The sequence below is a fragment of the Pristiophorus japonicus genome, chromosome 19 (genome assembly GCF_044704955.1).
Source record: "Pristiophorus japonicus isolate sPriJap1 chromosome 19, sPriJap1.hap1, whole genome shotgun sequence".
Taxonomy (NCBI): domain Eukaryota; kingdom Metazoa; phylum Chordata; class Chondrichthyes; family Pristiophoridae; genus Pristiophorus; species Pristiophorus japonicus.
This window is the reverse complement of record NC_091995.1, coordinates 56,129,340-56,157,002: the sequence shown is the minus strand read 5'-3', so window position 1 is coordinate 56,157,002 and position 27,663 is coordinate 56,129,340. Positions and strand designations below refer to the sequence as shown.

General features: G+C 51.2%; 2 protein-coding genes and 1 pseudogene across 12 annotated transcripts in view; 2 read left to right on the top strand and 1 right to left on the bottom strand.

Moving 5' to 3' along the window:
- The window catches only part of LOC139229876 (adaptin ear-binding coat-associated protein 1-like), a 34,396-nt gene extending 19,104 nt beyond the window's left edge, over positions 1-15,292 (top strand). For both annotated transcript variants that reach the window (XM_070861508.1, XM_070861509.1), the window contains 3 exons: positions 8,483-8,651; positions 9,214-9,316; positions 11,530-15,292. In XM_070861508.1, coding sequence (XP_070717609.1) covers positions 8,483-8,651; positions 9,214-9,316; positions 11,530-11,578 — 321 coding nt within the window. In that variant the 3' untranslated portion in view covers positions 11,579-15,292. The remainder of the gene's footprint in view (positions 1-8,482; positions 8,652-9,213; positions 9,317-11,529) is intronic.
- An 8,383-nt stretch (positions 15,293-23,675) lies between these two features.
- On the bottom strand, positions 23,676-26,903 carry LOC139229872 (putative nuclease HARBI1 pseudogene; annotated as a pseudogene).
- LOC139229874 (zinc finger protein ZFP2-like) overlaps positions 26,603-27,663 on the top strand; it is a 40,431-nt gene continuing 39,370 nt past the window's right edge. For 9 of the 10 annotated variants that reach the window (XR_011587844.1, XR_011587842.1, XR_011587839.1 and 6 more), the window contains exon 1: positions 26,603-27,066. Coding sequence is in view for 1 of the 10 variants with exons in the window: in XM_070861506.1 (XP_070717607.1) it covers positions 27,000-27,066 (67 nt within the window). In the remaining 9 variants the exon portion in view is untranslated. The remainder of the gene's footprint in view (positions 27,067-27,663) is intronic. The other variant, XR_011587845.1, reaches the window with a different exon arrangement.

Below are 27,663 nucleotides of genomic sequence, written 5' to 3'. Positions count from 1 at the left end.
GGTGCTCATTGTGAAGTTCTCTGATAAACACCTCTCTGCCCATTTGGGGCATGACTACTCTGTTTCCCCACAGTTGGCAATCGGCCTGAATCTAGAGTTCATCTTTGCACCTATGAAACGGTTTAAATTCCTCAGGGCCTGTACGTGGCTGCCCAGTCCCCATTCAGGACACATTTCTTAACTAAAGACAGTAGCGGGTCTTTATTTGTCCAGACTTTAATCTGACGGGCTGTCACAGGTGAGCCTTCGCTTTCGAAAGCTTCAATAGCCATGACCATCTCAGCATCATGCTCAGCTGCCCCCTCAGTGGTGGCTAGTGGGAGCCTGCTGAGTGCATCAGCGCAGTTTCCAGTGCCGGTCTGTGCCGAATTGTGCAGTCATAGGCGGTTAACGTAAGTGCCCACCTCTGTATGCGGGCCAATGCATTCGCATTTATGGCCTTGTTGTCGGCTAAAAGGGACATTAGGGGTTAGTGATCTGTCTCCAGCTCAAACTTCCTGCCAAACAGGTACTGGTGCATTTTTTTTACTGCATATACACATGCTAGCGCTTCCTTTTCTACCATCCCGTAGCCTCTTTCTGCCTGGGACAGACTTCTGGAGGCGTAAGCTACCGGCTGTAACTGATCATTGGCATTCACATGCTGCAACACACACCCGACACCATAGGCAGATGCATCGCACGTTAAAGCAAGTTTCTTACACGGGTCATATAACGTTAACAGTTTGTTCGAGCATAACAAATTGCGTGCTCTATCAAAAGCCCTTTCCTGGCTGTCCCCCCAGACCCAATTGCAACCTTTGCATAGGAGCACGTGTAGCGGCTCTAACAGCGTGCTCATTTTGGGAAGAAAGTTACCAAAATAGTTCAGGAGCCCCAGGAACGAATGCAGCTCCGTCGTGTTACGGGGTCTGGGTGCGCTCTGGATCGCTTCCGTTTTGGACACAGTAGGTCTGATCCCGTCTGCTGCTACCCTCCTCCCCAGGAATTCTACCTCTGGAGCTAAGAAGACGCACTTCGCTTTTTTCAGTCGCAGCCCTACCCGATCCGGTCTGCGTAGCACCTCCTCCAGGTGTTCTTCAGTATCGCGACCCATGATATGGATGTCGTCTTGAAAAACCACCGTCCTTGGAATCGACTTGAGGAGGCTTTCCATATTTCGTTGAAAGATCACGGCGGCCGAACAAATCCCGAACGGACATCTGTTATACTCCAACAACCCCTTGTGTGTCGTGATGGTGGTCAGCTTCTTTGACTCACTCGCCAGCTCCTGGGTCATGTAAGCTGAGGTCAGGTCCAATTTTGAAAAACGTTTGCCACCGGATAGCATCACAAAGAGATCCTCCACTCTCGGTAGCGGGTACTGGTCTTGGAGTGACACCCGATTGATTGTGGCCTTGTAATCGCCACATATCCTGACCGACCCATCCGCCTTGAGCACCGGCACAATCGGGCTCGCCCAGTCACTGAATTCGACTGGCGAGATGATGCCTTCCCTCAGCAGGCTGTCCAATTCGCATTCTATCTTTTCCCGCATCACGTACGGCACCGCTCTGGCCTTGTGGTGTACTGGCCTGGAGTCCGGGTTCATGTGAATCACTACCTTGGCCCCCATGAAAGTGCCGATGCCGGGTTGAAATAATGAGTCAAATTTGTCCAGGACCTGTGAGCATGATACTCGCTCCACAGAAGAAATTGCATTGACATCACCCCATTTCCAGTTCATGACAGCAAGCCAACTCCTCCCCAGGAGTGCGGGATCGTCCCCCGGGACAATCCAGAGTGGCAACCTGTTCTCCGAATCTTTGTGGGTCACGACTACTGTGGCGCTGCCTAGCACCGGAATGATCTGCTTTGTATATGTCTGTAGCTGTGCGTCAATCGGCAATAATTTTGGCCTCCTGGCCTTGGACACCCACAATCTTTCGAACTGTTTGATACTCACCAGGGACTGGCTGGCCGCCGTATCTAGCTCCATTAATACTGGGAAGCCATTGAGGAGCACTTTCATCATTATCGGTGGCGTCCTGGTATATGAACTGTATATGTGCTCCACGTGAACTCGCTGAACTTCAGCTTCCAGCGATTTCCCCCAGTATTCATTTGGCCTCGTAAGGCTTACATCGGGCCCGTCCTCCTTGTACAGCAACCTGGCGGCAGGCTTCCTGCACATATGCACCAAGTGACGTTGCAGTTTCTGCAGGTATATTGCTGATACATGCAAGCCCTGGCTGGGTGTTTGCCTCCACACCTCCAGCATGAGCTGGAGGCCCCGTTGTTGGAAACAAAAGGTCCATTACCATTCGATCGTCTCTGACTGTCTCTGTAACTGTCCTTAAGCGCACCATTGACAGGTGTTGATGGCCCCATTACTGGCCGCATTGTCCCTTGCGATGGCATGAGTCGCCGTTCAGCTAGCCATTGTCTCTGTTGAATTCCCCCTTTGTGTTCGACTACATGCTGGGGCATGTCCGATTGCCCTTGTCTGCCTAGAGAACTGTGGGCCGCGTTAACAATGTTGACTCCCTGGTCGTTTGCCGCAGTTGAGCCAAGATTTTGGTCATACATCATTCTGGTCTCTTCCTCCCCTGACATAAATGTCTGGGCTATCAGAGCCACTGCTTCCAAGGTCAAGTCTTTGGTCTCAATCAGTTTCCTGAAAACCCCAGCGTGCCCGATGCCCTCAATAAAAAAATCTCGCAGTATCTCCACTCTGCATGCATCTGTGAACTTACATCGGCTCGCCAGTCGCCGGAGATCTGTCACGAAGTCTGGAATGCTTTGCCCTTCTCGCCGCTGGTGCATGTAAACCCGGTGTCTCGCCATGTGCATGCTACTCGCCAGTTTAAGGTGTTCCCCGATCAACTTACTGAGCTCTTCAAACGTCTTGTCCGCCGGCTTCTCTGGCGCTAGAAGGTCCTTCGTCAGGGAGTACGTTCTGGATCCACAAACCGTCAGGAGATGAGCCCTGCGTTTGTCGGCCGAACCGTGTCCCAACCATTCCTTAGTGACAAAACTTTGCTGTAGTCTCTCAATAAAGTCGTCCCAATCATCACCAACACAGTACCTCTCTTCTGTGCTGCTAGTGGCCATGCTCGCGTGGTTTAAATCCCAGTTTCTCGTCGCCAATGATATGTCCTTACTATACAGTATAAATGCACTCGAGGCCCATACTTGAGAGAAGGTCACTCTCTGACCAGCCACCTTTATTACCAAGACCACAAGTGATGAAGGTGGGTGGAGCCTCCCCTTTTATACTTGAAAGTCCAGGTTAGGAGTGTCTCATGCAAGTTCACCCCCTTGTGGTCAGTGTTCTCAAGGTGTACAACTTAGGTCAGTTTATACATGGGTTACACTGATAGTTGAATACATGACAGAGGCAGCAGGGTCTGAGTTCGTGTTCTCACTGTGTGTGTGCGCTGTGACTCAGTGAATCACTCTCTCTCTCTCTCTCTCTCTCTTTATCCCCATCCCCGCTCTGAGTCAGCAGGGCCTGAGTTAGTGTGCTCACTCCAGAAACTCGAGCACAAAATCCTCAGAGAGAGGAGGCAGATGCTGAAGTAAACGGGGTGCACACATTTTCGACGAAATGTCCACCTATAATGCTAAATGTAAAATTGAATGGCTTACCCGTAGCCATGGAACTGGACACTGGCACAAGCCAATCCATCATGAGTAAAAAGATGTTTGAGAGACTGTGGTGCAACAAGGCACTCAGACCAGCCCTGAGCACCATCCACACGAAACTGAGAACGTACACCAAAGAGCTAATCACAGTCCTGGGCAGCGCCATGGTCAAGGTCACCTACGAGGGCACAGTGCACGAACTGCCACTCTGGATTGTTCTGGGCGATGGCCCTACACTGCTTGGAAGGAGCTGGCTGGGCAAAATCCGCTGGAACTGGGATCTCATCCGAGCGCTATCACATGTCGATGAGGCCTCATGTACTCAGGTTCTTAACAAATTTCCTTCCCTTTTTGAGCCAGACATTGGAAACTTTTCCAGGGTGAAGGTGCGGATCCACTTGGTCCCAGAGGCACGACCCATTCACCACAAGGCGCGAGCGGTACCTCACATGATGAGAGAGAGAGTGGAAATCGAGCTGGACAGGTTGCGAAGCGAGGGCATCATCACCCCAGTGGATTTCAGCGAGTGGGCCAGCCTGATTGTTCCAGTACTCAAAAGTGATGCCACGGTCAGGATTTGCGGCGATTATAAAATTACTATAAATCGTTTCTCGCTACAGGACCAATACGCGCTACCTAAGGCAGACGACGCTGGCAGGACGCAAGACGTTCACCAAGCTCGACCTGACTTCGGCCTACATGGCGCAGGAGCTGGAGGAGTCTTCGAAGGGCCTCACCTGCATCAACACGCACAAGGGACTGTTCATCTACAACAGATGCCCGTTTGGAATTCGGTCGGCTGCAGCGATCTTCCCGAGAAACATGGAGAGCCTACTCAAGTCGGTACCACGCACGGTGGTCTTTCAGGACGACATATTGGTCACGGGTCGGGACACCGTCGAGCACCAACAAAACCTGGAGGAGGTCCTCCAGCGACTGGATCGCGTAGGGCTGCGGCTGAAGAGGTCGAAATGCGTCTTCATGGCAACAGAAGTGGAGTTTTTGAGGAGAAAGATTGCTGTGGACGGCATTCGGCCCACAGACGCCAAGATAGAGGCTATCAGGAACGCGTCCAGGCCACAGAACGTCACGGAGCTGCGGTCGTTCCTGGGACTCCTCAACTATTTTGATAACTTCCGACTGGGGTTAGGCACCCTCTTAGAGCCCCTACATGTGTTATTGCGTAAAGGTGAGAACTGGGTATAGGGAAAAATCCAAGTCATTGCTTTTGAGAAAGCCAGAAACATTTTATGCTCCAATAAGCTGCTTGTATTGTATAAAGACTTGTGCTAGCATGTGATGCATCGTCGTACGGATTCGGGTGTGTATTACAACAAGCTAACGTTGCGGGGAAGTTGCAACCTGTCGTCTATGCTTCCAGGAGCTTGTCTAAGGCCGAGAGGGTGTACAGCATGATTGAGAAAGAGGCATTAGTGTCTGTGTTCGGGGTAAAGAAAATGCATCAGTATCTGTCTGGCCTCAAATTTGAGCTGGAAACCGATCACAAGCCCCTCACATCCATGTTCGCTGAAAACAAGGGGATAAATACTAATGCCTCAGCCCACATACAAAGGTGGGCACTCGCGCTACCAGCGTATAACTACCATCCGCCACAGGCCAGGCACCGAGAACTGTGCAGATGCTCTCAGTCGGCTACCATTGCCCACCACGGGGGTGGAAATGGCGCAGCCTGCAAACTTGTTGATGGTGGCGCAGCCCGCAGACTTGTTGATGGTCATGGAAACGTTTGAAAATGATAAATCACCTGTCGCGGCCCGCCAGATTAGGACTTGGACTAGCCAAGATCCTCTGCTGTCCTAGTAAAAAACTGTGTACTGCATGGGAGCTGGGCCAGCATCCCTGTTGAAATGCAAGAGTTAATCAAGCCATTCCAGCGACGAAAGGACGATCTGTCCATTCTGGCAGACTGCCTGTTGTGGGGTAACCACATAGTGCTACCCAAAAAGGACAGGGAGACATTCATCTCGGATCTCCACAGCACACACCCGGTATAGTAACGATGAAAGCGATAGCCAGATCCCACGTGTGGTAGCCCGGTATTGACTCTGACTTAGAGTCCTGTGTACGGCAATGCAATGTGTGTGCTCAGTTGAGCAACGCGCCCAGAGAGGCACCACTAAGTTTGTGGTCCTGGCCCTCCAGACCATGGTCGAGGATCCATGTCGACTATGCGGGCCCGTTTCTCGGTAAAATGTTCCTGGTAGTGGTGAATGCTTTTTCAAAATAAATTGAACGTGAAATAATGTCGGGAAGCACCGCCACCGCCATCATTGAAAGCCTGAGGGCCATGTTTGCCACCCACGGCCTGCCTGACATACCGGTCAGTGACAACGGGCCATGTTTCACCAGTGCCAAATTTAAAGAATTCATGACCCGCAATGGGATCAAACATGTCACCTCGGCCCCGTTTAAATCAGCCTCCAATGGGCAGGCAGAATGGGCAGTACAAACCATCAAACAGAGCCTTAAACAAGTCACAGAACACTCACTCCAAATTCGCCTGTCCCGAGTACTGCTCAGCTACCGCATGAGACACCACTCGCTCACAGGGGTGCCCCTGGCTGAGCTACTCATAAAAAGGACACTTAAAACCAGACTCTCGCTGGTTCACCCCAAACTGCATGATGAGGTAGAGAGCAGGCGGCAGCAACAAAATGTAAACGATGGTCGTGCCACTGTGTCACGGGAAATTGATCTGAATGACCCTGTGTATGTGCTAAACTATGGACATGGTCCCAAGTGGATCGCGGGCACGGTGATAGCTAAAGAAGGGAGTACGGTGTTTGTAGTCAAACTAGACAACGGACAAATTTGCGGAAAGCACCTGGGCCAAATGAGGCTGCGGTTCACAGACTGCCCTGAACAACCCACAGCAGACACCACCTTTTTCGAGCCCACAACACACACCCAAAGGATCAACGACACCACCCGGACCAGGAAATTGAACCCATCACACCCAACAGCCCAGCAAGGCCAGGCTCACCCTGCAGCCCTGCAGGGCTAACAACATGCCAGCCCAGCGAGGGCACAGCCAACACACCAGAACAGACATTTGTACCGAGGCGGTCCACCAGGGAAAGAAAGGCTCCCAACCGCCTCACCTTGTAAATAGTTTTCACTTTGACTTTGGGTGGGGGGAGTGATGTTGTGTATCTGTAAAGCATGCACTCCCATGTTCCGCCACCAGGGAGCTCATCCCCTGAAGTCCCAAGGCATCCCAGCATCCCTTGGGAGCACTGTATATAAGCTGGCCCTTAAGGCCTGTTCCTCACTCTGGAGTGTCTTGATAAAGACTGAGGTCACTGTTACTTTAACCTCCCTGTGTGCAGTCTCATCTGTGTTAGGAACACAATACATCCCCGCTCTGAGTCAGCAGGGCCTGAATTAGTGTGCTCACTGTGTGTGTGTGCTGTGACTCAGTGAATCTCTCTCTCTCTCTCTCTCTCTCTCTATCCCTGCTCTGAGTCAGCAGGGCCTGAGTTAGTGTCCTCACTGTGTGTGTGTGCTGTGACTCAGTGAATCATCCTCTCTCTCTCTCTCTCTCTCCCTCCCACCCTCTCTCTCTTTCTCGCTCTCTCTCCCTCTCTCTCTCTCTCTCCATCCCCGCTCTGAGTCAGCAGGGCCTGAGTTAGTGTGCTCACTGTGTGTGTGTGCTGTGACTCAGTGAATCTCTCTCTCTCTCTCTCTCTCTCTCTCTATCCCTGCTCTGAGTCAGCAGGGCCTGAGTTAGTGTCCTCACTGTGTGTGTGTGCTGTGCCTCAGTGAATCACCCTCTCTCCCTCCCTCCCTCCCTCCCTCTCTCTCTCTCTCGCTCTCTCGCTCTCTCTCTCTCTCTCTCTCTCTCTCTCCATCCCCGCTCTGAGTCAGCAGGGCCTGAGTTAGTGTGCTCACTGTGTGTGTGTGCTGTGACTCAGTGAATCTCTCTCTCTCTCTCTCTCTCTCTATCCCTGCTCTGAGTCAGCAGGGCCTGAGTTAGTGTGCTCACTGTGTGTGTGTGCTGTGATTCACTGAATCACCCCCTCTCTCTCCCTCTCTCTCTCCCTCCATCCCCGCTCTGAGTCAGCAGGGCCTGAGTTAGTGTGCTCACTCCAGAGACGCGACACACCCCAGTTACCCAACAACCTGCATTTATACAGCGGCTTTAACGTAGTAAATCATCCGAAGGCACTTCACAGGAGCGTTATCAAACAAAATGTGTCACTGATCCCCAGAAGGAGATATATTAGGGACAGGTGACCAAAAGCTCAGCCCAAGAGGTGGGTTTTAAGAAGCGTCTTGTGTGGCACATATTCCCGATATTCTAGATCAGCAGAAATTTTCTCCAGTTAAATATTGGAAGACCGAAGCCATTGTTTCCGGTCCCCGCCATAAACTACATTCCCTAACCACCTACTCCATCCCTCTCTGGAATTCTCTCCCTAAACCTCTCCGCTTGTCCCTCCTTCTTTAAAACGCTCCTTGTCCAAGCTTTTGGTCACCTGACCTAATATCTCCTTGTATGGCTCGGTGTCAAATTTTGTTTGATGGTCGCTCCTGTGAAGTGTCTCTGGACTTTTAAATACCTCAAAGACGCTACATAAATGCAACATCTTGTTGTTAATGCCACACTCTTCATTCTCCCCACCCTCCTCCTGCCCACTATAGCATGGAGCTGACCGACCTGGAGAGGCCTCACAAGTTTTATCACCGATCTGTGCTGAGTTAAGAGGGGAAGGCTGCAATTAGCAGAGACCGGTTGGGCCCAATGGCCTGTTTCTGTGCTGTGAAATGTTCCGGGAAGGTGGAGCTGAGGACCCGCTCTCATTGCGGGATCTTTCTTTTGCTTGCGTTTCAGAACATTAAAAAACGGGACAGATCGAGGCCGCGGGCTACAGGAGGGACCGGAGGTCCCGTCCCACTCCTACCTCCACCTGGTGGAAAGGTCACCACCCTCGACCCCTCGGTGAGCGGATCGCCTGCTCGGATCACCCCGACCCCCCCAGCCCAGCAAGGCAGCAATGCAGGTACTGGTGGGGTGGTGGTACGGGTCTTGTCCACATAGCGCTTGGGTCACCCAGACCACCCTTCCCCCCACCCCAGCCCAGCAAGGCAGCAACGCAGGAGGAGGGGATGGTGGGGGGAGGAAGGGAGGTGTGCGGGACCTGTCCACACAACGCTCGCAGGGGTAACCCAGCCTCCATCCCCCTGATCTCAGCTGGTGTGCAACAATAGGGATATGATTGGAGCTTGATGTCCCTGGGCTGGGCTGGGGGCGGGTGGGTTTGCAAATCAGCCGTGATCGGTGCTCCTACTCGCTACCCAGCGATCCTTGCAAGGGAGTAAGCGTGTGTGGAGTGTGTGCGTAGAGCCTGCACATGGGAGAGGCAGCATTTAAGATTGGTTGCGAAGACCCCCACAGGTGAATAGTCCGTCAGCCCAACCTTACATCCCAGTATGGGGTCATCGTCTCTTCAAGAAGAGGGGTCTTGGCACATTACTGGACAACAGCGGGGGTTCGTTGACGGAAGAAATTTGATTGTTGATTCCCTTGTGACACCCCTCTCGGTCCATTTTTTTTTTTTACAGATGTCACGCTAGGTGTTGCTCCCGTGCCCTCGGGCCCCAGCAAAGGCTCACAGCCTGCAGAGGGTTCCCCCAATATCTGGGGCGGGTTCTCTTCAGTGACCAAGTAAGTAAATACTGACACACACAAGAACATAAGAAATAGGAGCAGGAGTAGGCCACCTTGCCCCTCGAGCCTGCTCCACCATTCAATATGATCATGGCTGATCTGATCATGGACCCAGCTCCACTTCCCTGCCCACTCCCTTTACTCCCTTATTGCTCACAAATCTGCCTATCACTGCCTTAAATATATTCAATGACCCAGCCTCCACAGCTCTCTGGAGCAGAGAATTCCACAGATTTACAACTTTCTGAGAGAAGAAATTCCTCCTCATCTCAGTTTTAGATGGGCGGCCCCTTATTCTGAGATTATGCCTCCTAGTTTTAGTTTCCCCTGAGTGGAAATATCCTCTCTGCATCCACCTTGTCGAGTCCCCTCATTATCTTATATGTTTCGATAAGATCACCTCTCATTCTTCTGAACTCCAATGAGCATAGGACCAACCTACTCAACATATCTTCATAAATCAACCTCCTCATTTCCGGAATCAACCTAGTGAACCTTCTCTGAACAGCCTCCAATGCAAGTATATCCTTCCTTAAATACAGAGACCAAAACTGTATGCAGTACTCCAGTTGTGGCCTCACCAATACTTTGTATGGTTGTAGCAGGACTTCCCTGCTTTTATACTCTATCCCCCTTGCAATAAAGGCCAGCATTCCATTTGCCTTCCTGATTACTTGCTGTATCTGCATATTAACTTTTTGTGTTTCATGCACAAGGACCCCCAGGTCCCTCTGTACTGCAGCACTTTGCAATTTTTCTTAATTTAAATTATAATCTCCATTCAAATGACCATCCGGGACCCCCTGTAAACACCGACACAGTCCCAGGGACCCCTGTAAATATTGACACACTCCCTTGAAACCCCCTGTAAACACTGACACATTCCTGGGAACCCCTGTAAATACTGATACACTTCCAGGGACCCCCTGTAAAGACTGACACACTCCCGGGAACCCCTGTACATACTGACACACTTCTGGGGACCCCCTGTAAATACTGACACCCTCCCAGGGACTCCCCTGTAAATACTGACACTCTCCCAGGGACCCCCTGTAAATACTGACACCCTTCTGGTGACACCCTGTAAATATTGACACTCCCAGGGACCCCACTATAAATACTGACTCACTCCCGGGGACCCCCCTGTAAATACTGACACCCTCCCTGGGACCCCCTGTAAGTACTGACCCACTCCCGGGGACACCCTGTAAACACTGACACACTCCCGGGGATCCCCTGTGAACACTGACACATTCCCGGGGACCCCCTGTAAATACTGACACACTCCCAGGTACCCTCTGTAAATACCGACACACTCCCAGGGACCCCCTGTAAATAACGACATACTCCCGGGGACTATCTGTAAATACTGACACACTCCCGGGAACCCCCTGTAAATAACGACATACTCCCAGGGACCCCCTGTAAATAACAACATACTCCCTGTAGATACTGCCTGTAGATACTGCTACACTCCCGGGTACCCTCTGTAAACACTGACACACTCCCGGGGACAGCCTGTAAATACTGACAACCTCCCAGGGACCCCCTGCAAATACTGACAACCTCCCGGGTACCCTCTGTAAACACTTTGACACACTCCCGGGGAGCCTCTGTACATACTGATACACTCCCAGCGCTCCCTGTAAATACTGACATTCGCCCCCTGGGACCCCCTATAAATACTGACACACACCCATGGACCTCCTGCAAATACTGACTCACTCCGGGGAGCTCCCTGTAAATACTGACACACTCCTGGGGAATCCCTGTAAATACCGACACACTCCTGGGACACCGTGTAAATACTGACACACACCTGGGACACCCTGTAAATACTGGCACACACCTGGGACACCCTGTAAATACTGACACACACCTGGGACACCCTGTAAATACTGACACACTCCCGGGGACATCCTGTAAATACTAACACACTCCCGAGGAACCCCTGTAAGCACTGACACACTCCCGGGGCTCCCTGTTAATACTGACACATACCTGGGACATCCTGTAAATACTAACACACTCCTGAGGACCCCCTGTAAGCACTGACACACTCCCGGGGCTCCCTGTAAATACTGACACACACCTGAGACACCCTGTAAATACTGACACACTCCCGGTGACCCCTGTAAATACTGACACACTAAAATGCTTGTTTAAGGCGGCGGTTTTTAATAATCTGCTTTTCTCTGTTTCTGTTTCAGCTGGGAAACAGCCAAAGGCTCACATCCATCGGGTTGGGTGCAGTTCTGAGCCCTGTCTGCCACAACAGCTGGAGTTCCCTTCTCTGGGACCCCCCTCCACCAACTTTCCCAATCCCCTCCTCTTCCCCCCCCCCCGATTCTCCCAAACCCAAACCTCCCAAATCCCCGCCTCTCAATCCCTACACTCTCCCTCCCAAACCCCACCCTCTCTAACCCAACCCAACCACCCCCAACCCCGAACACTAACACTAACCCCCAACACTAAACCCCAACCCTAACCCCTACCCAATACTGTTGACCCTGTTACGATCCCTTAGCAATCAGTGTTAACAGGAACCCTCAACCCGAACCCCTAACCACCAACCCAAACCCTAACCTTGACTCTGTGGCCCGAAGCCTAAATGTGTTAACCCGAATCCAAACAGTGTTGATTCTGAGCATAAATAGTAAGCTTATCAGTGTGAACACTAACCCTATCCCGAGCAGTGAACCCTAACCCCTATCCCCAGCACCGCAGTGTGAACCCTAACCCCAGTCCCACAGTGTGAACCCTATGACCAGCCCCGCAGTGTGAACCCTAACCCTATCCTCGGACCCACAGTGTGAACACTAACCCCAGCCCCGCAGTGTGAACCCTAACCCTATCCCTGTAGTGTGAACCCTAACCCTATCCCCGCGGTGTGAACCCTAACCCCAGTCCCGCAGTGTGAACCCTAACCCTATCCCCGCAGTGTGAACCCTAACCCCAGTCACGCAGTGTGAACCCTAACCTTATCCACAGTCCTGCAGTGTGAACCCTAACCCTATCCACAGCCCTGCAGTGTGAGCCCTCACCCCTATCCCCAATCCCGCAGTGTGAACCCGAACCCTATCCGCAGCCGCGCAGTGTGAACCCTAACCCTATCCCCAACCCCGCAGTGTGAACCCTAATCCTATTCCCAGCCTTGCAGTGTGAACACTATCACCAGCCCCGCCGTGTGAACCCTAACCCAATCCCCAACCCCACAGTGTGAACCCTAACCCCAGCCCCGCTGTGTGAACCCTAACCCCAGCCCCGCTGTGTGAACCCTAACCCCAACCCCGCTGTGTGAACCCTAACCCCAGCCCCGCTGTGTGAACCCGAACCCTATCCCTGCAGTGTGAACTCTAACCCAATCCCCAACCCCACAGTATGAACCCTAACCCTATCCCCAGCCCCACAGTGTGAACCCTAACCCCAGCATGAACACGAGCCCCAGCGCCGCAGTGTGACCCCTAACCCAATCACCAACCCCACAGTGTGAACCATAACCCAATCCCCAGCCCTGCAGTGTGAACCCTAACCCCAGCCCCGCAGTGTGAACCATAACCCTAACCCCAGTCCCGCAGTGTGAACCCTAACAAAATCCCCGCAGTGTGAACCCTATCCCGAGCCCCGCAGTGTGAACCCTAACCTTATCCCCAGCCCCGCAGTGTGAACCCTAACCGCAGCCCCACAGTGTGAACCCTAACCCTATCCCCGCAGTGTGAACCCTAACCCTATCCCCGCAGTGTGAACCCAAACCCCAGCCCCGCAGTGTGAACCCTAACCCTATCCCTGCAGTGTGAACCCTAACCCCAGCCCCGCAGTGTGAACCCTAACACTAGCGTGAACCCTAACCCCAGCGCCGCAGTGTGACCCCAAACCCCTATCCCCAGTCCCGCAGTGTGAACCTTAACCCAATCCCCAACCCCACAGTGTGAACCATAACCCTATCCCCAGCCCTGCAGTGTGAACCCGAACCCTATCCCCGCAGTGTGAACCCTAACCCCAGTCCCGCAGTGTGACCCCTAACCCTATCCCCGCAGTGTGAACCCTAACCCTATCCCTGCAGTGTGAACCCTAACAAAATCCCCGCAATGTGAACCCTATCCGCAGCCCCACAGTGTGAACCCTATCCCGAGCCCCGCAGTGTGAACCCTAACCTTATCCCCAGCCCCGCAGTGTGAACCCGAACCCTATCCCCAGCCCCGCAGTGTGAGCCCTAACCTTATCCCCAGCCCCGCAGTGTGAGCCCTATCCCCAGCCCCACAGTGTGAACCCTATCCCCAGCCCCGCAGTGTGAACCCTAATCCTATCCCCAGCCCCGCAGTGTGAGCCCTAACCTTATCCCCAGCCCCGCAGTGTGAACCCTAATCCTATCTCCAGCCCCGCAGTGTGAACCCTAATCCTATCCCCAGCCCCGCAGTGTGAACCCTAATCCTATCTCCAGCCCCGCAGTGTGAACCCGAACCCTATCCCCAGCCCCGCAGTGTGAGCCCTAACCTTATCCCCAGCCCCGCAGTGTGAGCCCTAACCTTATCCCCAGCCCCGCAGTGTGAACCCTAATCCTATCCCCAGCCCCGCAGTGTGAACCCGAACCCTATCCCCAGCCCCGCAGTGTGAGCCCTAATCCTATCTCCAGCCCCGCAGTGTGAACCCGAACCCTATCCCCAGCCCCGCAGTGTGAGCCCTAACCTTATCCCCAGCCCCGCAGTGTGAACCCTAACCTCAGCCCCGCAGTGTGAACCCGAACCCTATCCCCAGCCCCGCAGTGTAAGCCCTAACCTTATCCCCAGCCCCGCAGTGTGAACCCTAACCTTATCCCCAGCCCCGCAGTGTGAGCCCTAACCTTATCCCCAGCCCCGCAGTGTGAACCCTAATCCTATCCCCAGCCCCGCAGTGTGAACCCTAATCCTATCCCCAGCCCCGCAGTGTGAGCCCTAACCTTATCCCCAGCCCCGTAGTGTGAACCCTAATCCTATCCCCAGCCCCGCAGTGTGAGCCCTAACCTTATCCCCAGCGCCGCAGTGTGAGCCCTAACCTTATCCCCAGCCCCGCAGTGTGAGCCCTAATCCTATCCCCAGCCCCGCAGTGTGAACCCGAACCCTATCCCCAGCCCCGCAGTGTGAGCCCTAACCTTATCCCCAGCCCCGTAGTGTGAACCCTAACCTTATCCCCAGCCCCGCAGTGTGAACCCTAACCTCAGCCCCGCAGTGTGAACCCTATCCCCAGCCCCGCAGTGTGAGCCCAAACCTTATCCCCAGCCCCGCAGTGTGAACCCTAACCTTATCCCCAGCCCCGCAGTGTGAACCCTAACCCTATCCCCAGCCCCGCAGTGTGAACCCTAACCCTATCCCCAGCCCCGCAGTGTGAACCCTAACCCTATCCCCAGCCCCGCAGTGTGAACCCTAACCCTATCCCCAGCCCCGCAGTGTGAACCCTAACCTTATCCCCAGCCCCGCAGTGTGAGCCCTAACCTTATCCTCAGCCCCGCAGTGTGAACCCTAACCTCAGCGCCGCAGTGTGAGCCCTAACCTTAGCCCCGCAGTGTGAGCCCTAACCTTATCCCCAGCCCCGCAGTGTGAGCCCTAACCCTATCCCCAGCCCCGCAGTGTGAGCCCTAACCCTATCTCCAGCCCCGCAGTGTGAACCCTAACCCTATCCCCAGCCCCGCAGTGTGAACCCTAACCCTATCCCCAGCCCCGCAGTGTGAACCCTAATCCTATCCCCAGCCCCGCAGTGTGAACCCTAATCCTATCCCCAGACCCATAGTGTGAACCCAACACCTATCCCCAGACCCACATTGTGACACTAAGCCCTATCCCTATCCCATCACCCTGTAGTGCCATTCACCTGGCTGCAGTTTGAGCCGGTACTGGAAGATCCATAATGTGTACTGAGATCTACATATGTCTGTGAGTGTGTCTGTGTATATAGTGGACCCGTCTGTGTAAAGTGCAGTAAAGTGAGACCAAATCCTGACTGCGTCTGTTCCATCCACACCTCGATGACACCAGCCTGCCCAGTCCTGATCCCTGTTGTGTACCCAGGTCGGCAGACTCGATACTGGGGGAGATCGGAGTGCTAATCCCCTCTGCCAAGGGCTCTGCCAAATAAGAGAGAGAACTGATTGTACATGGGGAGAGGCCTCCCTGCTTGCTTTCAGCACCTCGATTAGATTCCAGCCTGTAACACTCTCCCGGATATCTGTTATTCTATATATAAATCACTCTGAACCTCTCGATTAGATTCCAGCCTGTAACTCACTCTCGGGTATCTGTTATTCTGTATATGAACCCCTCGATTAGATTCCAGTCTGTAACTCACACCCGAGTATCTGTTATTCTATATATAAAAACCCGAACCCCTCGATTAGATTCCAGCCTGCAACTCACACCCGAGTATCTGTTATTCTATATATAAACCCCCGAACCCCTCGATTAGATTCCAGCCTGTAACTCACTCCCGGGTATCTGTTATTCTATATATAAACCCCGAACCCCTCGATTAGATTCCAGCCTGTAACTCACTCCTGGGTAATTGTTATTCTGCATATAAATCCCACCCCCCCCCCCCCCGAACACCTCAATTGGATCGCAGCCTCTAACTCACTCCCAGGTAATTGTTATTCTATATATAAACCACCCTTTCATTTAGATTAGATTCCAGGCTGTAATATACTCACGGGAATCTGTTATTCTATATATAAACCCCTCGATTAGATTCCAGTCTTTAATTCACTCCCGGGTATCTGTTATTCTATATATAAAGCCCCCGAACCCCTCGATTAGATTCCAGTCTGTGACTCACTCCCGGATATCTGATATTCTATATATAAAACCCCCGAACCCCTCGATTAGATTCCAGCCTGTAACTCACTCCTGGGCATCTGTTATTCTATATATAAACCCTCGAACCCCTCGATTAGATTCCAGCCTGCAACTCACTCCCGGGTATCTGTTATTGTATATATAACCCCCGAACCCCTCGATTACATTCCAGCCTGTCAATCACTCCCGGGTATCTGTTATTCTGTCTATAAACCCCCCTGAACCCTTCGATTGGATCCCAGCCTGTAACTTACTACCGGGTAATTGTTATTTTATATATAAACCACCCTATCATTTAGATTAGATTCCAGCTTGTAACTCACTCCCGGTTATCCTTATTCTACATATATTAACCATCGCAAACCCCTCGATTAGAGTCCAGCCTATGACTCACTCCAGGGTATCTGTTATTCTATATATAACACCGCTCCCCTCCCCTCCCACTCCCCCAAACCCTTCGATTTGATTCCAGCCTGTAACTCACCCACGGGTATCTGTTATTCTATATATAAACCGCCCACACACCCCTCGATTAGATTTCAGCCAGTAACTCACTCCCGGGTATCTGTTATTCAATATATAAACCCCTCGATTAGATTCCAGTCTGTAACTTACTACTGGGTAATTGTTATTCTATATATAAACCACCCTATCATTTAGATTCCAGCCTGTAACTTACTCCCGGGTATCTATTATTTTTTATATAAACGCACCTAAACCGCTCAATTAGATTCCAACCTGTAATTCACTCCCGGGTATCCATTATTCTATATATATATTAACCATTGCAAAACCCTCGATTAGATTCCAGCCTGTAACTCACTTCCAGGTATCTGTTATTCTATATATAAACCCCCCGAGCCCCTCAATTAGATTCCAGTCTGTAACTCACTTCCAGGTATCTGTTGTTCTATATATAAACCCCCAAACCCCTCAATTAGATTCCAGTCTGTAACTCACTTCCAGGTATCTGTTCTATATATAAACCCCCAAACCCCTCAATTAGATTCCAGTCTGTAACTCACTTCCAGGTATCTGTTATTCTATATATAAACCCCCGGACCCCTCAATTAGATTCCAGTCTGTAACTCACTTCCAGGTATCTGTTCTATATATAAACCCCCAAACCCCTCAATTAGATTCCAGTCTGTAACTCACTTCCAGGTATCTGTTCTATATATAAACCCCCGGACCCCTCAATTAGATTCCAGTCTGTAACTCACTTCCAGGTATCTGTTGTTCTATATATAAACCCCCGGACCCCTCAATTAGATTCCAGTCTGTAACTCACTTCCAGGTATCTGTTATTCTATATATAAAACCCTGAACCCCTCAATTAGATTCCAGCCTGTAACTCACTTCCAGGTATCATTCTATATATAAACCCCCCGAGCCCCTCAATTAGATTCCAGTCTATAACTCACTTCCAGGTATGTTATTCGATATATAAACCCCCTGAGCCCCTCAATTAGATTCCAGCCTGTAACTCACTTCCAGGTATCATTCTATATATAAACCCCCAAACCCCTCAATTAGATTCCAGCCTGTAACTCACTTCCAGGTATCTGTTCTATATATAAACCCCCGGACCCCTCAATTAGATTCCAGTCTGTAACTCACTTCCAGGTATCTGTTCTATATATAAACCCCCGGACCCCTCAATTAGATTCCAGTCTGTAACTCACTTCCAGGTATCTGTTATTCTATATATAAACCCCTGAACCCCTCAATTAGATTCCAGCCTGTAACTCACTTCCAGGTATCATTCTATATATAAACCCCCCGAGCCCCTCAATTAGATTCCAGTCTATAACTCACTTCCAGGTATGTTATTCGATATATAAACCCCCTGAGCCCCTCAATTAGATTCCAGCCTGTAACTCACTTCCAGGTATCTGTTCTATATATAAACCCCCGGACCCCTCAATTAGATTCCAGCCTGTAACTCACTTCCAGGTATCTGTTATTCTATATATAAACCCCCTGAGCCCCTCAATTAGATTCCAGTCTATAACTCACTTCCAGGTATGTTATTCTATATATAAACCCCCCGAGCCCCTCAATTAGATTCCAGTCTGTAACTCACTTCCAGGTATGTTATTCTATATATAAACCCCCGGACCCCTCAATTAGATTCCAGTCTGTAACTCACTTCCAGGTATCTGTTCTATATATAAACCCCCAAACCCCTCAATTAGATTCCAGTCTGTAACTCACTTCCAGGTATCATTCTATATATAAACCCCCGGACCCCTCAATTAGATTCCAGTCTGTAACTCACTTCCAGGTATCTGTTGTTCTATATATAAACCCCCGGACCCCTCAATTAGATTCCAGTCTGTAACTCACTTCCAGGTATCTGTTGTTCTATATATAAACCCCCGGACCCCTCAATTAGATTCCAGTCTGTAACTCACTTCCAGGTATCTGTTATTCTATATATAAACCCCCGAACCCCTCAATTAGATTCCAGTCTGTAACTCACTTTCAGGTATCTGTTATTCTATATATAAAACCCTCGATTAGATTACAGCCTGTAACTCACTTGCAGGTATCTGTTATCCTATATATAAAACCCTCGATTAGATTCCAGCCTGTAACTCACTGCTGGGTATCTATTATTCTATATAGAACGCCCCCCCCCCACCCCCCGAACCCCTCGATTGGATCGCAGCCTGTAACTCATTCCTGGGTATCCATTATTCTATATATAAATCCCTCCCAAACCGCTCTATTAGATTCCAGTCTGTAACTCACTCCTGAGTAATTGTTATTCTATATATAAACCCCCCCCCCCGAACTCCTCGATTAGATTCCAACCTGTAATTCACTCCTGGGTATCTGTCATTCTATATATAAACCACCCAGATCTCTAGATTAGATTTCAGTCTGTAACTCACTCCTGGGTATCTGTTCTGTATATAAACCCCCCGAACCCCTCGATTTGATTACAATCTGTAACTCACTCCCAGTTACCTGTTGTTCTATATATAAACTCCCCCAAATCCCACGATTAGATTCCAGGCAGTAACGTACTCACGGGTATCCGTTATTCTATATATAAAACCCCCGAACCCCTTGATTAGATGCCAGCATGTAACTCACTCCCTGGTATCTGCTATTCTATATAATAACCACCCCGAACCCCTCGATTAGATTCCAGCCTGTAATTCATCCCTGGGGAGTCAAGGGTTTTGGGGAGCAGGCAGGAAAGTAAAGTTGAGGCCAAGTTCAGATCAGCCATGAATCTCATTGAATGGCGGAGCAGGCTCGAGGGGCCAGATCTCCTACTCCTGCTCCTATTTCTTATGTTCTCCGAGACGTCTGTCGAGAGCGAGAACACACGTGGTATCAGGCTGCAGATGGAAACCTGGGCCAAGAATTTCCTCGGAATGAGTTGGGCCGCCGTGAAAGAGCAGAGGGCCTTGTGTGGTCAGGGTAACAGGATGTGAAAGACTGATGGGGCTCTGAAAACAAGCTCATGGAATTGTGGGTTTGATTTCAGGAACAATAACAAAGAATATGTTTAATTTAATTCTTTAATTTAAATGATATACTGCCTTTCATGACCTCAGGACATCCCAAAGCTTTTACCGGCAATCAAGTACTTTTGAAATGTAATAGCTGTTGTAATGTAGGAACCATAACAGCCAATTTGCACACAGCAAGCTGCCACAGAGATGTGATAAATGATTAGATCATCTGTTTTAGTGATGTTGGTTGAGGGATAAATATTGGTCAAGCCACTGGGAGAACAAACCTGCTCCTCTTCGAAATAGTGCCGTGGGATCTTTTACGCCCACCTTGAGGTATAGAATATAAAAGTTGAGAGTTTAGAAGACAGAGGTGATCTCATTGAAATGTAAACTTTCTTAAGGGGCTTGCCAGAGTACATGCGGGGGGGGATGTTTCCCCTGGCTCCTAAGTCTAGAACCAGGTGTCACAGTCTCAGAATAAGGGCTCGGCCATTTAGGACTGAGATGAGGAGAAACTTCTTCACTCAATGGATGGTGGATCTTTGAAATTCTCTACCTCAGAGGGCTGTGGATGTCATTGAGTATATTCAAGTCTTGGATAGATTTTTGGATGCTAAGGGAATCAAGGAATATGGGGTTCGGGCGGGAAAGTGGAGTTGAGGTCCAAGATCAGCCATGATCTCACTGAATGGCGGAACAGGCCAGAGGGGCCGTATGGCCGACTCCTGCTCCTATTCCTGATGTTCTTATGTAATGAGATGCTAGTATAAAACCATAATAAGACCACTTGTGCAGGTTTGGGCTCCGCACTATAGGAAGGATATTGGGGCTTTAGAGAGAGTACAGCACAGACTCACGAGGATGCTGTCTGGTGTGAGGAAATATAAATACAAAGACCTGAAAAATGGAGTCTTTTTCATTAGAACAACACTGATTACAGGGCGATATACTAGCAGTGTTTAAAATGATGGAAGGATGGGACAGGGGAGATTGAAGCTGAGTTTCAGCAGTTGAGGGGTTAAGAGCGATGGGTCATAGATACGAGATTAAATGTACAAGATTTAAGAACAGAGCAGGAAACAATTTTCCACACGTAGAGTTGTGAGATTATGGAATTCACTTCCAGGGTTAGTGGTTGGGACAGAATTATGGGCTGGAATTTGCTGGAGCGGGCTGATGTGCGGCCTTCACGTTAATCGGACATTCACATTCTCCGTACATCTCGCACTATACTTATGGCAACTTTCGCTGGAAAATCGAGCTGCCGACAGGAGCTTAGAAGAGCAGGCCAGGAGCAGCACCAAGCGTACCTGAGCATGTGAGGCCAACCTGAAGATACAACGCAGGACTACATGTATGCTAAGCAGTGGAAGCAGCATACTACAGAGCTAAGTGATTCTATAAACAACGGATCAGATCAAAGCTCTGTAACCCTGCCACATCCAGTCGTGAATGGGGGTGAACATTAAACAACTAGCGGGGGGAGGAGGCTTCATTAACATCCCCATCCTCAATGATGGTGGAACCCAGCACTTATCGGCATACTCTCAATCATCAGCAAAATGATGGAAGGAGTCGTTGACAGTGCTATCAAGCAGTACTTATCAATAACCTGCTCACTGATGCTCAGTTTGGATTCCGCCAGGACCACTCTGCTCCAGACCTCATTACAGCCTTGGTCCAAACATGGACACAAGAGCTGAATTCCAGGTGAGGTGAGAGCCAGTGTCATTAACATCAAGACAGCATTTGACCAAGTGTGGCACCAAGGAGCCCTAGTAAAAGTGAAGTCAATGGGGACCAGGGTGAAAACTTTCCACTGGCTGGAGTCATACCGAGCAAAAAGTAATTTGGTTGGTGGTTGTTGGGGTCAATCATCTCAGCCCCAAGACATCGCTGCAGGGGTTCCTCAGGGCAGTGTCCTAGACCCAATCATCAATGACCTTTCCTCTATCATAGGTTCAAAAGTGGGGCTGGTTCCTAATATTTGCAGTGTTCAGTGCCATTCACAACTTCTCAGATAGTGGAGCAGTCCGTGTCCGCATGCAGCAAGACTTGAACACCAGACTTAGGCTGATTAAGGAGCAAGTAATATTTGCAACACAAAATGCCAGTCAATTACCACCTCCCCTTGACATTCAATATTACCATCGTTGAATCCCCCCCCATCAACACTCTGGGGATCACTGTTAACCAGAAACTCACCTTGTCCAGCCACTTAATACTGTAACTACTAGAGCAGGTCAGAGGGAGCCCTCACATGAATCAGCAGAGACTGGGACCCAGATGGAATAGATAGTGAATTAGAGAAGTCAGCATTGGGTGATTCACACAGCCCAGCAACCGGGAGCAGAAAGGTTAACCCAGGAGATGGCTCACCACAGGGCAAGTTTGGCTTTGAGCCCCAGAGGGCAAATGCCGATGTCAAGGGAACAGCCTTCACCAAAGCTGCTTTGTGCACACAGCAATGGTATGAGGTGTTGGAAGGCTAGCCGGGAGGTGCGTCACCATGTCTGGGAGTACAGACAGGTTCACATCCAGCTGGTGGGCCTCCTCCATGGGGGAGGCTGCCATCGGGGCCTCACACCAGGGCTGTGTCACCAGCTCTGTCACAAACCCAACCTCTCTGGGCCCCAATGCCTGCACCACCTTGGAAAGTCAGGTGGGTCAACTCCATTACAGCTTGGGCCACATTGCTGATTTCCTGCAGGTCAGCGGGAGTGACGACCCCAACCCCATGGGAGAGGTAGGGACACCTTACCCTCTCGCCATGAACGCACGATGGCTCCCTCGCCGCCCACTTGGCCAATGCCCGTCACGGTGCCTGCTGTCCCAGACAGTCCCAGCAACAACCGAGGGGTGCAGTCTAAAGCCAGGCCCACCTCCCAGGATTCACCGTCCACCCGCTGTGCAGAAGCCCCACCTCGTAGGGATTATGGAATCATAGAAATTTATAGCATGGAAGGAGGCCATTTCGGCCCATCGTGTCCACACCGGCCGACCAAGAGCTATCCAGCCTAATCCCACTTTCCAACGCTTGGTCCACAGCCCTGTAGGTTACGGCACTTCAGGTGCACATCCAAGTATTTTTTTTAAATGTGAGGGTTTCTGCCTCTACCACCCTTTCAGTCAGTGAGTTCCAGACCCCCACCGCCCTCTGGGTAAAGAAATTTCCCCTTAAATCCCCTCTATACCTCCTACCAATTACTTTAAATCTCTGCCCCATGGTTGTTGAAGGAAATAGGTCCGTCCTATCCACTCCATCTAGGGCCCTCATAATTTTTACACCTCAGTGAAGTCTCCCCTCAGCCTCCTCTGTTCCAAAGAAACAACCCCAGCCTATCCAATCTTTCCTCATAGCTAAACTTCTCTAGTCTAGGCGACATCCTCGTAAATCTCCTCTGTACCCTCTCTAGTGCAATCATATCTTTCCTGTAATGTGACCAGAACTGCACAGTACGCCAGCTGCGGCCTAATCAGTGTTTTATACAGTTCAAGCATAACCTCCTTGCTCTTGTATTCTATGCCTCGACTAATAAAGGCAAGTATTCCAGATGCCTTCTTAACCACTTTATGTACCTGGCCTGCTACCTTCAGGGATCTGTGGACCTGCACTCCCAGGTCCCTTTGTTCCTCTACACTTCTCAGTGTTGTACCATTTAATGTGTATTCCCTTGCCTTGTTAGACCTCCCCAAATGCATTACTTCACATTTCTCCAGATTAAATTACCTTTTCCACTGTTCTGCCCACCTGACCAGTACATTGATATCTTCCTGCAGTCCACAGCTTTCTTCATTATCAACCACACAGCCGATTTTGAAAACTTCTTAATCATACCCCCTATATTCAAGCCTAAATCATTGATATATACCACAAAAAGCAAGGGAACTAGTACTGAGTCCTGCAGAACCCCACTGGAAACAGCCTTCCAGTCACAAAAACACCCATCAACCATTACCCTTTGCTTTCTGCCTCTGAGCCAATTTTGGATCCAACTTGGCAGAAGTGGCAGGATAGTTTCAAAAACATTTAAGAAGCACTGTTGATTGACACAGGGGTGAAAAATGTCACGGCTTTTATTGTGTTAGCCATTAAATAAGTCAGCTTTATAACTTTTCAAATTTGTCTTCAGTGTGGATTCAGAACAGGTCCTGAGGCTGTCATGTCTGTTGGATCAGAGGGTGGAGGAGGATGGGACAGGTCGAGGAAGGGCTGAGGACTGTGAGAGTGGGGGCTCGGGGGAGGGGGACTGAGATCTGGCAGTGTGGTGGCGGGGGGGGTGGATTGAGAACTGTTAGTGTGGGGGCTCAGAGCGAGGGGGGAACTGAGGACTGTTAGTGTGGGGGCTCAGAGGGGGAAGGACTGAGGACTGTCAGTGTTTGGGGGGCGGGGTGACTGAGATCTAGCAGTGTATGGGGGGGCAGATTGAGAACTGTTAGTGTGGGGGCTCAGAGCGAGGGGGGAACTGAGGACTGTTAGTGTGGGGGCTCAGAGGGGGAGGGACTGAGGACTGTCAGTGTTTGGGGGGCGGGGTGACTGAGATCTAGCAGTGTATGGGGGGGCAGATTGAGAACTGTTAGTGTGGGGGCTCAGAGCGAGGGGGAAACTGAGGACTGTTAGTGTGGGGGCTCAAAGCAAGGGGGGAACTGAGGACTGTCAGTGTGTTGGAGGTTCGGGGTTGAGCAGGTTTGACGGGAACAAGTCGCTCAAGCGAAACACTGGGAGATAAACTGATTGCGGAAATCACTGGCTGCAAGCTGGTCACTTTGCTCTTCCTCTTCTGTTCCCTCCTCACTTTCATCCAAGTCTTCCTCGTCAGACGTGGGCAGGTCTTCGGGCAGTTCTTCCTCCAAGCGCAGCCCTCTTTGCACCGCAAGGTTGTGCAGAATACAGCAGACCACCACAATGCGGGAGACTCTCTGTGGGCTGTACTGCAATGGGCCCCCGGACCTGTCAAGGCAGCGGAAGCGCTGTTTGAGGAGCCTGATTGTGTGCTTGATGATCCTTCTGGTGCTCCCATGGCTCTCGTTGTACCTCGTTTCTGCAGGAGTGCTGGGTGTGAGGAGCGGTGTCATGAGCCATGTGTGGAGGGGGTAGTCCTTATCTCCTATCAGCCAGCCCTTGAAGTTCTGACGCGAGTGGAATAGCGGGGGGATGGTTGACTGGTGAAGAATGAAGGCATCGTGGCAGCTGCCTGGAAACCGGGCACACACCTGCATGATCCTGTTATGGTGATCACAGACCAACTGCACATTGATAGAATAATAACCTTTCCTGTTGAAGGCTGCTGGCTGATTGTCAGGTGCCTTGATGGCTATATGTGTGCAGTCTATGACCCCCTGCACTCGAGGGAAGCCAGCCACTGCAGCAAATCCCACCGCCCGTTCACTCTGACTGCTGGCGTCCATTGGGAAACAGATGTAGTCATTGGCCCTGGCAAAGAGAGCATTGGTGACCTGTTTTATGCATTTATGAACTGCAGACTGACTGATGTGAGAAATGTCACCTGCGGCACCCTGGAAGGAGCCCGAAGCAAAAAAGTTAAGGGCGGTGGTGACTTTCACTGCCACGGGCAGAGCATGCCCCCCTGGCCCGGCAGGCATTAAGTCTTGTTGCAGGAGACTGCAGAGATCAGTGACGGCTTGCCTGGAGAAACGCAGCCTTCTCATGCAGTCCTCCTCAGACAGTTCCAGGAAAGTGACTCTCGGCCTGTAGACCCGGTTAGCTGGGTAAAGCCTTCGCCGAGTAGCCTCCCTTGTGTGTGATCTCCGGACAGGCCCAACTGCTCGTGTCTGGGTGGCCAGCTTCTGCTGCTTTAGCTGCTCCTGCTGCTGTAGCCGTAGCTGCTGCTCCTGCCGCTCCTGCTCTTCCTCCTCCTCTTCATTCAGCCAAATTAAAGTTCCCAGAACAGCGCCCATCTGAAGTCCCGAGTCTGTAAAGACAATCAATACAGAGAAAGGGTGCAATTAAGATACAAGAACATAAGAAATAGGAGCAGGAATAGGCCCTACGGCGCATCGAGCCTGCTCCGCCATTCAATAAGAATGGTTGCTCATCAACCTCAACTCCACTTTCCCATCCAATCGCCATATCCCTTGATTCTATTAGACCTCACAAATCTATCGATCTCTGCCTTAAATATATTCAGAGACTGAGCATCCACAGCACTCTGGGGCAGAGAATTCCAAAGATTCACCACCCGCTGAGTGAAGAAATTCCTCCCCATCTCAGACTTAAATGGCCGACCCGAGACTATGCCCTAGTTCTAGACTCTCTAACTAGGTGAAACAACCCCCCTGCATCTACCCTGTCAATTCCCTTCAATGAGATCACCTCCCATTCTTCTGAGCTCCAGAGTGTATCGGACTATTCTACTCAATCTCTCCTCATAGGGCAACCCTCACATCCCAGGAATCAATCTTGTGAACCTTCGTTGCTTTCCTCAGATAAGGAGGCCAAAACTGTGCACAGTACTCCAGGTGTGGCCTCACCAACACCCTGTACAATTGTAATAAGACTTCCTTACTCTTATACTCCAACCCCCTTGCAATAAAGGACATGCCATTGGCCTTCCTTATTGGTGACTGGACCTGCATGTTAGCTCTGTGTGTTTTCTGTGCCAGGGCACCTTATGGAATTAACATCATGGCGTTGACAGAAACTTGGCTGATGACACCTTCCCCCTGAAAGCCTCCCCGCCTGGCCCTGTACCACTGTAGCAAGCCTTCCTTACTCTCATGCACAGACAGGGTGCAGTGTGAGCTGATCCAGGCCAAAGTCACTGAACTGATCCAAACCAGGCCAACCCCAGCACCAATCAATCAGCAGCCTGCTTGCAGTGATGTGCCGCGGCCCCCCCCCCTCCCGGGGGGACTCCCGCGGCCAATCGCGGCAGTTGTTACTGAGCGAGGGGGCGGGGACTGCCACTGTGACGTGTTAAAATCGCACCGGCGCCCAACAGCGGCTCAAAATGGCGGCGGGAGCGCGGCTCGGATTTTAACCCAAGGGGGGAAGCGCAGGGTGGGCAGAGCCCGGGGAGAGGGAAGCGGGATCCGGACCCTCAACGGAAACAGCTGCCCCGACAGGCACCAACCAACCGACCGCCCGCTCTCTCACACACACACACACACACAGCCTACCTGCAGCCTGGTCCGGGCGGCCGGGGGCGGAGCCTAGTGTGGGAGCGCCGCCCCCCGGGGCCCGTGCAGGACAGCCACGCCCCTTATTGACGTCAAGCGCGTGAAGCCCCACCCACAATCTGTCAACGCGCAAAGCTGGCCAGGCACCAGCCCTGCCCCTTGAGGTCACCAGGCAGTCCCCCCCCTCCGCGGCCCCGCCCCTTGAGGTCACCAGGCATCGCCCCTCTGACGGGCGCCGACACCATGTTAGTGCAGGGAGGCGAAGGCAGAGGACCCGCTGAGCGAGCGAGAGGTGCCGAGCCCCGGGTCGGTGAGTAAATGTCCTGCTTCCTGCCGGTACACGTTCGGTCCGGGGGTCCGGCGTCGCCTCTCTGGAATCGGGGGCTCCTCCTGGTGTACAAACCCCACCATGGCCTCGCCCTTCTGTAATCTCCGCCAGCCCCCCCGAGATCTCTGCGTCCCTCTAATTCTGCCCTCCTCAGTATCCTGACCATCGGTGGCCGTGCCTTCAGCTGCCTGGGCCCAAGCTCCGGAACTCCCTCCGCCTCGTTCCTCCTTTTAAGGCGCTCCTTAAAACCGACCTCTTTCAGCAAGCTTTTGGTCATCGCCCTCATTTCTTCTTGTGTGGCTCGCTGTCACATTTATGTGTTTCCTGTGAAGTGCCTTTTACTCGGTTAAAGGTGCTATATAAATACAAGTTGTTAATGTTAAAACATACCTCCTTGTCTAAGCTTTTGGTCACCTGCGCTAATTTCTACTTGTGCAGCTCGGTGTCAAATTCTTATCGCATAACACTCCTGTGAAGCACCTTGGGACGTTTAAAGGCGCTATATAAATACAAGTTGTTTCCATAAAACTGACAGTATAATAAAGAAATCTCTGTAATTGACCGTTGCAAGCTCTGCAG